General features: G+C 42.7%; 1 protein-coding gene across 2 annotated transcripts; it reads left to right on the forward strand.

Annotated features, from left to right (window-relative positions):
• The first annotated feature begins 6,916 nt into the window (after positions 1-6,916).
• On the forward strand, positions 6,917-12,372 carry sp4 (sp4 transcription factor). Of its 2 annotated transcripts, none has more exons than XM_054606493.1 (7): positions 6,917-7,531; positions 7,783-7,853; positions 8,803-9,153; positions 9,241-10,429; positions 10,635-10,833; positions 11,231-11,430; positions 12,025-12,372. In XM_054606493.1, exons 1-7 carry the CDS (start codon positions 7,525-7,527, stop codon positions 12,303-12,305), a joined length of 2,298 nt encoding a protein of 765 aa, XP_054462468.1. In that variant the 5' UTR covers positions 6,917-7,524; the 3' UTR covers positions 12,306-12,372. The 2 variants fall into 2 exon arrangements, with proteins under 2 accessions (XP_054462468.1, XP_054462469.1); XM_054606494.1 differs by having other exon boundaries at positions 11,237-11,430.
• The last annotated feature ends 1,413 nt before the right edge of the window (positions 12,373-13,785 follow it).

Here is a 13,785-nt window from a genome sequence, read left to right on the forward strand (position 1 = left end):
TACAGCATCTCATCTCCTGTCCTAAGGAGCTCTTTGTCTTGACCTTTGAACCTCTGAGGTCAGATACCTCGAGAGGCTGACCGCAGTGTGACTTTTCCCCTCTCTTGGTGCACATGTAATGTCTCTAAAGTCATCTGTGCATGTGTGGTTTGATGAGAGGGGAGGTACATGACCTGTTGTACGAAAACACTCAGATCTGCAAAAAATGCATAAGCACAGCGGCACGGATGAATACATGTAGTAAATACCTGTAGTTGTCACCAGCATACACATTCTGCAGATTCTGGTCGTTGAGACTCCGTCTTTGAAGGAGTCTAGTGAATCGCAGGACTTGTAATTAGGCTCAGCTCTCGGCCTCACTGTTGTTGTTTGAACAAAGCTGTAGACAGAGCAGTAAACCAGTTTGTTAGGACTTGAAGTCCAGCTAGCCTTGTTTGCACACACACTGGTGAAAAAACAGCCGTTCAACATGTCAGTGGCCTATGTTTGTCATTCAAGGACATTATCGGTTAGAAGTCAAATTTTCCAATCGGTCATAACTAACTGTATTTTAAAAATAGTTGTGAGTCTTAGTGTGATACTGTTTCTTGAATGCAGAAAAAAAATGTCAAAAGACTTACATGTTAGTTTGGATGCTAGTCTGTCAAAACATTTCTTGATTGATTTATGGTTCGTCCCATAAATTGTCAGAAAAAATGCCTGCAATGTACTGTGTGGTTACTCCCAATTTACAATGTGATTCTTTGGACTGACTGTGCACCTGTACAGTGCACACTAAGACAACAAGATTGAAGTTAGGGAATAAGAGGGTTAAAATCTGGGAACTTAAACATTATTTAACTTCTGATGTTTTTTAAGTACCTGATAATTATTCAGTTATTACGGTGAGCAGTGTGCCCATTACTGAGCTGTGATTGTTTAGTGTGACTGATAAAGTTATTGAGTATCCATTAATAAATGACCCGTTTCAGCTTTAACGTATTGCAGCTTTAAGGAACATTATAAATGTTAGAGTTGAGTTTAAATGGCAAAAAGTGCATTCATTGATGAATTTCAATAATGCAATATTGAAGAGCCATGTTGTTATCTTGTAAACATATCGACTTGGCTCAAAGTTGGTTGTCTTCTCAATCAATGTAATGTATTAATGCAATACTTTATAATTTCATTTAAATGCAGAAATTAAAAGCACATGTCTGTTTTTATTTACAATCAGCTACTTCTATCATATCCATATTTCCTGTAGTCCATTAACAAGCAGCCTATCTTTGCTTTTATGATTTAAAAAAGCTTTTTAAGAAATGTTCCTGTATATTAATTCATATAAGGATATTAAAAAATAATTTGAAATAGTTTCAGTCAAGAATTAAGCATTTCTGAATGACCGTTTCTCTGTTGGCTATGATGAAAACAGCGGTAAACTTTCTGCTCTGCACTCTGGTGTTTTGGGTAATTGTGAAAGAAATTCTTCAGAAACTATTTGAGTTTAGACAGGCACTCCTCTCACACACACACAAACACAGGCCAACGTGAACATACACACTCTCTGGACCAGAAACATTTATTTTCAAGCATAAAAGGATTATTATTCCGGACAATTAAACCATATTCGACAAATGTTTTGGGCTCTGAAATAATCTGTCAAATCTGGATCCAGATGACACTGACATGCACACACACAAACACACAGAAAATATTGTTATTTACTTTTACAGACACTCCCGCTCCTGTCAGCCTAATCAGTCTTTTCCAACAGAGACATAAAATTACGGAGGGTGTGACAACCAGCATCTATTGTGACCAAACTATAATAACACTTCCCCATTTCCACCCGACACACTGTTCACATTTGCATATGTTGCTGTTTTAAGGTGATGGTAGAGTAGCGCAAGCAGCCCTATAAGTGTAAGCTTCCTTTAATTTTACTAACGGTCAACAAAGACAATCAAAATGTTTCCTAATATTGATATTAGACAGAAAAGTATTAGCTTGGGTGCAAAGTATAATATTTATTTTGAGTTACCCGTTTGTTTATAATAATAAAGTGTGCTCTCAAATGCATACACAACTGATACACCCTGTGAAATCAATTTTTTTGCATGTGTGCCAGTAAAAAAACGAAAACATCCACCAACAGAGAGATAAAAAAAACACCTTGACAAAAGCTGTGGGTTAGACACATGTCCCACCCACACCCTGAACTGGCATCGTGCCCACTGAGACACACCGGTTGTTTTCCACTTAATCCAGACACCAGGAAGCATCAATCAGTCAACTATCATTACAGTGAGATGCTGCCAACCTTCTCAGAGCTTCATGCCAGTCCAGTTTAGAGTAATGTTTCCAGTAATACAAAAAACATTTTATTGTTTTCATCTTCCTCAAGTAACTGCGCTCAAACATCATAGATAGAAACTATTAAAATGTAGTTTCCAGATCAGCTGAAAATTGTATGTGTGTGTGTGCATACTGCTGTAGTGAAATACCAGAAGGAAGTTATGATGATGAGCCATAGCAAACACAATGACATCACCTGTTCTCAGTCAGGTTTCCTGGCACTTTAGGATGAGTACAGAATGACTATCTAGCTATCAATCTATAATAACAGCTTGTAGCTTGTTAGAGGAAAGTTATGTGAAGCATGTCTGTTACCACCTGTCAACAAGTTCCCCAGGTGTACACACACACACACACACACACACACACACACACACACACACACACACACACACACACACACACAACCTTTATGAACAACAGATGCAGCTGCCAAAGGCTTAGCTCATGCTAGAAGTCATAAATCTCTCCATCTTAACTTAACCTTTAGGAAAGGGAGACATTCTGACGCCGAGGCCCCGTGTGACAGACGCACACCCACGCATACGGGTGCACAAAGAAAACCAGAACTGACTCACTCATGGCAACATGCTTATGCATAGGTGCATCATTTCAACTCTACATTCCTGTGCACGCAATCGTGTTGAAGTGAAATAAATTAAAAAATTAACTTTACCTTCTGGTTAATAAGGAGGTCAATAATAAAACAAACCTGTTGAATAGACACAAAGCAAACTCAAGATTTGGAACATGTTGAAATACATGCATCAGCTCATTTATATCTTCAGTATGAAATCTGCTCTCATGTTTCAGCTGATTCTGGGTGCTTAACATATTATTATGTCACTTAACTTCCACAAAAGCATTTTAATCTCCTCTCAGTTGGAGTCAGCAGGTAAGAAACGCAAAATGCCAAAACTGAAAGTGCACAGCTTTAAAAGATAGAAAGTAAACCCTACTGCTTGCTAAAATCCAGTCAGACAATTTTTCTTGGTGGCTGAAATCTTCTAAAATACTTCATTCTGCTCTTCATCTGATCTGTGCTTTTCTGTTCATGCACAAACCGGCAGATTTTTTTGGGGTTGCTCAGTAGTATTTTGTCATTAATTAATAAACATATATAATTTTTATGACCACGATGGAGTTGCATACTTAGTCTTTTATTGTAAAGTCATTGCAATGTTAGGCTAATTTCTAAAAACATGCCTTAGAATAGTGACTTGGAATACAGAAGGAAGAGGAGAGCCACTTAGTTATTCATCGTGAAGCAGCTTAAATAAAGTTATTGCATACTCATCTATTTTCTTTTGAAAGAAGCAAGGTCAGAAGGGAAATTGACTAAAAGTAAGGTAACTCAAATACTTGTGTACAATTCATTTTTTTTTTTACAATAAAGTACTCGTACTTTAGTTGAATATTTTATGCTCTTCATACTTTTCTTCACATTTCAGAGGGAAATCTTGACACCAATAGATACTAGTTACTTTCATCTTAAAAACCAACCTACAAAACCTATAAAATATGATACATCGTTATAGATTTAACTACCTAATATAAAGATGTAAAAATGTTCACTACAATTATTACTTTGAAAATGAACATGCTGCTTACATATTAATAATAATGCAGTAATATAACATACATAATAAAAGAGAACTTGTACTTTGAAAGTACATTGTGTTGCTCAGATACATTTTTTTTACATTGCAGTATTTTTATTTTTACTTAATCAATTCTCTGAATACATCTAACACTGAAAAAGGTGGAGGTATAGAGTAAACAATCTAGTTTGTTTTGTGTACCACTTTTTATTTATGTATCATGTTATTTATATTTTTAACCTAATAAAGGTTTATCTTATCTTATGTTAGTAACTATGAAGCCCCCATATCTGGTATATGGCGCCATCTAGTGGCAGCAGCTGGAAAACAAGTATGACTTTCACTTTCTTCACATTGTTGAATATCCATTTATATTTCAGCTTTTGCTAATCCTAAATTGATTTTATATTTGTAGGGCCCAGATTACTTTTGATATCAGTAGGCCCACTAAAAAGTTAAATGTAACTTTATTGAGGATGAATAACAATGTAAATGATTTCTACTTTTACAACATTTCAGCACTAAAGATTGTAAAAGGGCTTTATTTATGTGTGGAATAGTTATCTATAACTAATGATAGCCTTCTCTCCCACTACACGCCTCCCATCACCACCATCACCACCATCACCATCACTCAGGCAACAACTCTTCTTCAGACCAGACCTCGTTGCCTAGCAACGCCCTGCCGAGTGGCTCAGGGGGCGGGACCAACGCACTTGGGCTTCCGTAGTAATTACAGTGATTGTGTGTGTGTGTGTGTGTGTGTGTGTGTGTGTGTGTGTGTGTGTGTGTGTGTGTGTGTGTGTGTGTGTGTGTGTGTGTGTGTGTGTGTGTGTGTGTGTGTGTGTGTGTGTGTGTGTGTTGGATATGAAATCACACTTTGAATACTTTGGTCTCATGACCACAAGGAAACCATAGAACTTCAGTATTATTAGTCCTGCAGCAGCAGCCATCTTCAATAGTTGTTTCTCTTCAGGGCACTGTTGAGGAGAACATCAGATTTAAAACCTTTAAAGTTTTTGTTGCAGCATGATAACACTCATCATAGTTTAAAAACAATCCATACATGTTGGTATGATTTCTGCATCCAGTTCCATGTTGGATAAGAGCCTCGAAAGGTTGAAATCATACATTTGGAACTCATACTTTCTATTTTCACATATTTTGAGGTATCAATCTTTAAATCTATATTTATTGAACAGCTTTCAGTATTACCCTGACTTGTTTTAATGACTGGGTGCATCATAGAGACAGTGCCACTGTAGCAGAGTATTGCTCTGGATGACGGCCTATCAGCCTAAATATTTCCCCCGTGTGCCGACGGCATATCCTCAGTTGGCTGCCCGCTAATGATGTTTTCTGCTCGGTGAACCGGGGCTTTGACTCCACTTGGCTTAAGTCAGTCCTCGCTCATGGAGGGTTTCTCTGAAGAAAGAGGACACTGGGCAGGAGAAACCCCTGCCAGGGACCGTGCAGGCCTGCTGCGTAAACAGCTAGCTGTGTTTGATGGGATTGATTTAACAAATACATTTCCCTTTGGGAGATTGGAAAGAGGTTTTTGTGCGTGGGTGGGGCCATGAGTTATGTTCCTGACTAGTACACAAACAAGAAACTTCTGTGTGATTACTGCTTGTGCAAACAAATTAAAGCAGTTAAGTTCTCTGCTATTCTCCTCAAGGTTAAATAGCCATGATTCATCTCTCTCCAAATGCATTTGTTGAACAGTAGCAGTCTTTTCTTAAGTCAAATATAATTTTTTATACCTTGTATGTATTCAGTGAACACTGATATACATTGGACAAAATGTAGCACTTCCTCATATCGGAGAGGCTGGGAACATTTGGCGTTTGTGCATGGTAAGTAACTTTAATTAGGAATCTATTGTCACGTGGTTGAGACTGTATTTATCAGAAACCGGCCTTGTGGAATATGAGAAGGAGGAAGTCCAACCAAAGGAGATACTATGAGGCAATTTATGGTCAACACAAAACAAAAAAAATAGAGTAGGTCAATCGGCAATGAAAGCCTGGGGGCCTAGGTGAGCCAGGTCAGCCAATTGCCCTCTCACAAGACAGTAACAGTGGGTCACATGTTCATTTCCTGTCCATAATGACAATAAGTAGGCCACTTGTTTCATCCCTAAACCAGTTAAAGTACTGTAAAGTACCATTTTCTCTCTCTAAGATTCAAAGACTAAAGATATGGGAACACCTGGGGCAAGGACTGACAAGGTAATAAGATATTAGTGGCAAATAAATAAAAGTATTTTAGCATTGAGACATTATTCACAAACTGCTTTCCATAGTAAGATAAGATCAGATAAAATAATCCTTTATTAGTCCTGCAGCGGGGAAATTTACAGGATTACAGCAGCATAGAGTATAAGATAAGATAAGATAAGATAAGATAATCCTTTATTAGCAGAAATTTGCAGGCTTATAGTGCAAAAACAAAGACAAAAAAAACAAGATAAAATAAAACGAAAAAAACAACAAAAAAACAAGTATTATAAATAAGCAATAAAAGTAAATAAAACTAAACACTTTAGTTCCACTGCTTGATCTTCTTCTTTTCTACCAGAGCTGTCATCTTGTGACACTGTGTCACAGAGTGGAAACACACACACACACACACACACACACACACACACACACACACACACACACACACACACACACACACACACACACACACACACACACACACACACACACACACACACACACACACACACACGATTATTCACATCTTGACTCATTGCATTTTTTTTTTCTTTGTTTTCTTGTTGTTTATAATGTATTGTTATTATAAATCATATCTTGTAAAAATGTAAAAACTAAAACTATAGTATCAAGAGTTATTCACACACACACACCCCTCCCCTCCCTTCTCCCTCTCACACCAACGTGACTACCGACACCGTCGCCTGCAACCACAACCGCAAAGCATCACGGGAGTTGTAGTCTCCGCCTCCCAGTGCAGCCGGAGAAGGCGAGGCCTCCCCAGAATACAACTCCCATCTCGACCCTCGCACAACGAGCCAATCTGAATATGTGGGAGGAGCGCGTCCGCCCACAAAAGCCACAGCTATCTCCCCCTTAAAACAAATATCAATTGTGCATGTTACATAAAAAAAAAAAGGGAGAATAACAGGCGTTAAAATACAAAAACACTGCGGCTGGTTTTCGGGGGAGCGACGGACGGAGACGAGGCGGTGAGAGGAGCAGCGGCGGCGGAGAGGAGAGGGTGTTGTCCTGGTGCTTAGATGGAAGAAGTGGGTGGGCCCTCCACTGTCACACTGACAACTTCTCTCTGGATGTTATTCTGATAATTTGCTCGTTTATGGACTGGGCTGTCCGGTAAGAGAGGTCTGCAGGCTGGTGTTCACGGGTGGTGTTCACGGTGTTCTCCGGTATCTGCGTTCCTGGTTGTGTGTGCTTGGCACCGCCCTTCCTGGCCAGTGGGTGGTTTCGTCAAACGGGGAGATCCGCCGCAGCCGAAACATATAGGCCCGTCCTCCGCCTCCGTACCCGGCCGGCCTTCTACCGTGAACTACACCCTCTCCCTCCCGGTATATTAATGCGTTATGAGTGGTAGGTACCCTCCCCCTCTCCGTCTCCTCCCCTCTCCCTCCCTCTCTGTGTTTGACAGATAGTAGGCTCCCACTATCTTTTGATATTGATGATGAGGTTACTGGTTTTTCCTCCTTTATCTTTATTGATCACCTTTGTTGTCATCAGATTTTTTTTTGTTTTTTTGGCAATTTAGTGTCTCCATGTGCTGGAGCTCTCAGAGATATTCATATATTTTGAGATATTCTAACATTTTACTCCCCTTTTGACAGACTCCAAGAAGGAATCATCTGGAACTGAAGGAGGGAAAGCATCTAAGAAGGGGAAAAGTTCTGGATCGCAGGTAAATGAAGAGAAATAAGAGTTTATCATACTTTTGCCTTGCCTGTTAGGCCAAAAATGTACTCCCTCCCTCCCTCCCTCCCTACCAGTAAGCCAGCTAGCCAGACACCTCTGGGGGCGTTTCTCTGGTGAATTCCACTTCCTGCTTCTGTGCAGCCCTGCTGAGAGCCAGGCTAGAGCTTGTTGAATAGGCTTATACGGCTGTCACACTTCAGCCACAGCACTTTTTCAATTGTCTGTTTGAATTAAGGTCAAAATGATTTAATTCTGCATGTGGATTTATTAAAAAAAGACCTGCAGCGTTGGTATGTGGCTCTACGACTTTGCAACCTCCATTTGTATCTGCTTCTTATAGGTTGTATATCTTTGAGATATGTTTCACCTAGGCAGTTATTCTTCTGTTGTTAAGCGTGTATGACAGGCATTGTTGCTGTGTTATTCCATGCTGTTGTTGTACTTGTTACAGGACCTAGGCTGTTTCCGAGGTGTAGAGCATAAGAAAATTGCCTGCGACCTAGTTCCTTTGAAAGGGAGGAGAGAAGAGAGAGAGAGAGAGAGAAGGCGGCATTTTCCTCTAGTGTTCTGAGAAAAGAGAAATGTGGTTCTCACACGCCCACCCACTCACTTCCTGTAATACCGCCCACTTCCACTGACAGCTCTCGCTCTCTCTCTTCTTTCTGTCCGCTTTTTGTTACTTACTTGCACCATGTTTTCCCCTCCCCTCGATCTTTTACGCTTTCTCATCATAATTTATGATCTTTCATTGTGTGAGTGCATAATTATACTTTCACATCCTCTCCCTTTGGCCTTTTTTACTTACATTGTGTACTTTTTTTTGTGTATGTACGTGTGCTTCGGCTTCCCCTTCTTCCCTCGTCACTGCTGTTTAACCGTTCTTCTCTCTTTCCCCTCCCCACAATCCATCCTTTACCCCACCCTCTCTCCTTCAGGATTCCTCACAGCCCTCTCCGTTGGCTCTGCTAGCGGCCACCTGCAGTAAGATCGGAGGGCAGGGGGGAGCGGAGGGGGCCCAGGCCCAGGTGGGGGCCCAGCAGTTCCAGGTCCAGGCTGGTCAGATCCAGCTGCAGCCAGGTCAGCTCCAGGGTCAGATAGTGTTGGACACATCTGGAGGTCAGACCCTGGTGCCCCAGCAGCTGGAACTGGTCCCAGCTCAGTTTACGGGGAACGGGTGGCAGATCATTACAGCAGCCCCTACTATGGCCAAAGAGAACACCAATCAGCCTGTTGCTGTGACCGTGGCCACCACCTTGGCTAATGACAGCTCACCGGGTGGACGCAAGGTAAAGGAAGTGGGTTTCAGCAAATATTTTTTGTTTGCCAATGTTTGTGATCTTAACGGTATCACTGCTCCTTTTCCTGTTGGGCAGGTGAAGCCTTTGGGTGGGACAAACTGCATTGCAGCCAATCAGCAACAGCAGCAGTTCCAGATCATCCAGGTCCAGAACCTGCCCAATGCCGGGGGCGGGGTCCAGTATCAGGTCATCCCTCACCTGCAGACTGCAGATGGGCAGCAGATCCACATCAGCCCAGCTCAGACAGCCTCCATCGGGGGTGTACAGGAGCAGGTCCAGCTCATCCAGACCCAGAGTCCCGGCCAGACCCAGACTATCCTCCAGCCAGCCAACCAGCAAGCCATCCTGACAAGTACAGCCAATCAGACGGTCCCGCTGCAGATCCGCCCTGCACAGTCTTTCCCACTGCAGCTGCAGACCCTGCAGGGCTCCCAGACTCCTGTTATGACCACAGTACCCATAAACCTCGGAGGCATGACCCTGGCTTTACCAGTGATAAATAATATTGGAGGGGGCGGGGCCATGCAGCTTATCCAATCAGCAGATGGCACATTCTCTGTTGCCAACGGCAACCAGCTGGTGACAACAATGTCTGGGCCAGCTCCTGTCACAGCATCAAGTGGCTCGACAGTGGTAGCCGAAGGTGACAGCATGTCTGACGTGACACATGTGGTGTCTGCTGGATCAGAGGGTGGACCAGCTGACACCCAAGTTCAGAGCAGCGAGGCAGACTCTCAAAGCCAGAACCAGGCCAATGGGCTACAGAACCAGATCGACACAGCAGGAACCATCCAGCAAGTGATAGTGGGCCAAATGGGGCACCAGTTGGTGCAGCAGATCCAGCTGCAGCCTCAGGGTCAGGCCCAGGGGCAACAGCAACATCAGCACATTCAGACCCTCCAGCTGGCCCCAGGACAAACCCTGCAGCCCATCCAGGCCTTCCAGAACCAAACCCAGGTCCTTATCCGTACTCCAACTCTGTCCCCATCTGGGCAGATAACCTGGCAGACACTGCAACTGCCTGGAGGAGTCTCCCTGCAGGGCGGCCTCGGGGCGGCCATGCCACAGCAGCTCACGCTGGCCCCCATGGCCGGTGGGACGACAATGGGGAGTGGAGGGCTGGTCTCCCTGAGTGGAACTCCCCTCACGCTGAGCGCAGCCCAGATCAACCCGGGCTCTGGGGTACAGACGGTCAGCATCGCAGGGCTGGGCACTGCTGGTGTTCAGATGCAGGGTGTTCCCCTCACTATTACTGGTCTACAGGGTAAGACTGCAATAAGAGTAACTGTCTGAACGTGTGATTACCAATCCATCACTGATCCATTCATTGTGTGTGTGACACTTTTGCTCAAGTTAGTTTTTTTAGCTTTCTCTAATGTCACATTTTCTTCAGATTACCCCGCAGGCAATACAACTTGTTTTTGATGAAAAGGTTGACACGTTTTGTCATTTTTAAAATCACCTTTTAGGTCAACCACAGGGTCAAGATGGGGTCAAAGTTCAGTCGTCTCCAGTGACGGTCACTGTCGGCAACGTGGCATCAGGCTCGTCGATGAGTCCAGACCAGCTGGGCTCAGTACAAAGTTCCTCGGACCAGGAGGGACCGCCCAGCAAGAGGCTCCGACGTGTCGCCTGCTCTTGTCCGAACTGCAGGGATGGAGAGGGAAGGTACGAGTACATTAGAAACACAGAGCTCCATGCATAGAGGAGGTACGAAAAACTGGTGTTAAACACGTGGTCATATTGGGAGTTTAAGGACAAATAAGTCTGATGCAGATTATGAATATAATGTACTAATTGACAACAAAAGTGGCTTTTGGAAATCAAGATTGTTTGAGCGTCAGAAATCTTGTCCTCAGATAATTTAACTTTATACAACAGAGCTTGTTTACTGAACATTAATCTTAGCTTTAAGTAAGGAGATTACTTCCGAGACTTCTATATACAGTGCAAACTAGCTGTGTTCCCATTTGTTTTAAGTCCTGAAAGCTTTTATGGAACACACACACCACCCGCAGCTCACTCCTAACTTGTGTGTGTGTGTGTGTGTGTGTGTGTGTCGAAGGAATAGCGGTGACCCCACAAAGAAGAAGCAGCACATCTGCCACATGGAGGGATGTGGGAAAGTTTACGGCAAGACGTCTCACCTGAGGGCTCACCTCCGCTGGCACACCGGCGAGAGGCCGTTCGTCTGTAACTGGATCTTCTGTGGCAAGAGGTTCACCAGGAGCGACGAGCTGCAGAGACACCGGAGAACACACACGGGTAGGACAAACGCGTACAGGGATGTAGACTGGTGATGTGGGTCGACCTGGTCTCATTGGAAGGCCTGGGGGTGATGGCAACTCAGTGAATTTGATCCAGTAATTAATGCAAACTAGGGCTGCAACTGATGATGCATCAACCATTAATCCTAAGTGTTTAAAATGTAAAAAAAAAAAAATGGTTAAAAGAAGGCAACTTCCCACAGCTCAATATGACATCTTGAGATTTTTTTGTTTTACCACAAACCCAAATAAAAAGTAACAAATCATCTAATTTCTTCATACATTTTTCTTGAAAAATCACTTAAAATAAATCCATAATCAAAACGGTTGCTGAGTATTTTTCGGTCTTCTGACTAGTTGTTTCAGCTCTAATTCTAACTCCCTTATTTACAATACAATTCTAGTTTTCCACGTAATTCCACTTCTTGCTAAACAGCTATACATGTATTTAGTTGTAAAAAATAAGAGAAAACATCTCCAAGACTGCATCAACCAAAGCAGAATTATTTAGTCACAACTGAGAAGTATCTGTAGGAAAGCCGGGGGTCCTTTTCTGATTTATTTTTATCTAATTCTTATCTTCCCCCTCTAGGAGAAAAGCGTTTTGAGTGTCCCGAATGCTCCAAGCGCTTCATGCGCAGCGACCACCTCTCCAAGCACATCAAGACCCACCAGAATAAGAAAGCCGGAGCTGCGGTGGCAATCATCACCACTGATGACATGGAGGAAGAAGCCCCTGAAGGCCTGGACGCCTCCCCTCAGATTGTCGCCGTGGCGACCCTCTCACGTGACTCTGACCCCGCTACACCCACCACATCTAATCACATGGAGGAGGAGGAGGAAGAGGAGGAAGAAGAGGGGGAGTTTCAATAGGCAACTGACTCCCGTTTCTTTGCTGAAGGCTGACTTCCTGTTTTTTTGGGAGTCTTTGCAGGGACTGAAGGGGGGTTTTTTTTACTTTTAATTTGACATAATTTAAAAAATGTTCTCTCATGTAAAAGGGACTCAAAAGAGACGGGATCATGCGATGAACAGAAAAAGAAAAATATAAACATCACAATCTAAAAATAACTAACATATAATAACAAAAATTTAGCCTAAATATAAAAGATTAGTTTGGCATTTATAAAATGAATCTATAACAATTCCATTCGCAGTGGGGGAAAGGAATGTAAGTAGTGTCTAGATTAGCACAAGATTAACCTGCTTAATCTAAAACCATCCAACATGGAGGGCCATTTTCTTAATTGCAACAGAATCTAACTCTATGCACAAAGTTGTGTTCCTGTTTCATACCTGTCAGACTGTGCTGAGAGTCAATCATGGTACAGGACTGTTGCAGAGCAGCGATAGAGCAGGGGCAGTCTGGGATTGTGTGTGTGTGTGCGTGTATGTATGACCTGTATGAACGAGTGTGTGTTTGAATTCCCACGCTGTCACCGAGAGGATCTACCTAAGTTGAGTTTTATTCATGGTTCAGGTTTAGTCCTCAGATGAGATTCAGGTGTTGATTCCTCCGAGACCAGTCAACGGATAAACTGTTATTGAAGAAAAGAGGGGAATTCTAAAAATAAAAAAAATGAAGTAAAAAGAGTAGAAAAAAAGCACATATAAAAAGATTTATAAATAATGCATTCCTATTGAGGCACAGTGGCCATTAGACAAAAAAAAAAAAAGGTTTCTATAGAGAAAAACAATCTAGCTTTCTACAACTTTGTTTGTGTAGTGAAAGCAATACTATAATGACAATCCTAGTGAAACCATGTTTACATTGTCAGGGGGGAAGTTTTCTCTGTTGATAAAAAAAACAAGCCAGATTAGAGAGAATATGTGAAAGCAGTGCTGTCGTCTGAACAAATCCTTGTCGCTTTGCAGATACAACAGGGTGGCTTTAACATCACAGCTGCAGTCTATCCCATGCCAGTTTGTAATTTTGATATAATCAATTTCCATCAGATGGCGGATGGACCGACAGTTTTTGTTGGACAGCAGCACAGTCACTGATGTTGCTTTTTTTGCACCTCTGTGCTCTGGTGACGACCCCCCCTCTGCACCTCTAAACCTGCTACCTGACCGATGTGCCACAATTGCCTTAACACAAGCTGTCGTACGGAGGGAACCTCAGAGTTAGCTGGACGGAGAAAGAGGGGGGCGCTCTCCTGCATTTAAAAGGCGGTGACATGGAGAGCGCAGCACAGAGGGGTAAAGAGCAACAGAGCGACAAGGGCTGTGGGTGGGAGAGGGTCGGGCTACTTAGCTATGTGGATATTATGAGACGTTTTCTGGTGGTGTTGCTCTGTGTGTTAGTTCAGTGCGTATCTTCTTTTCAAATTAAAAGATGCTTTTATTTTAT

The sequence above is a fragment of the Anoplopoma fimbria genome, chromosome 10, assembly GCF_027596085.1.
Source record: "Anoplopoma fimbria isolate UVic2021 breed Golden Eagle Sablefish chromosome 10, Afim_UVic_2022, whole genome shotgun sequence".
NCBI lineage: Eukaryota > Metazoa > Chordata > Actinopteri > Perciformes > Anoplopomatidae > Anoplopoma > Anoplopoma fimbria.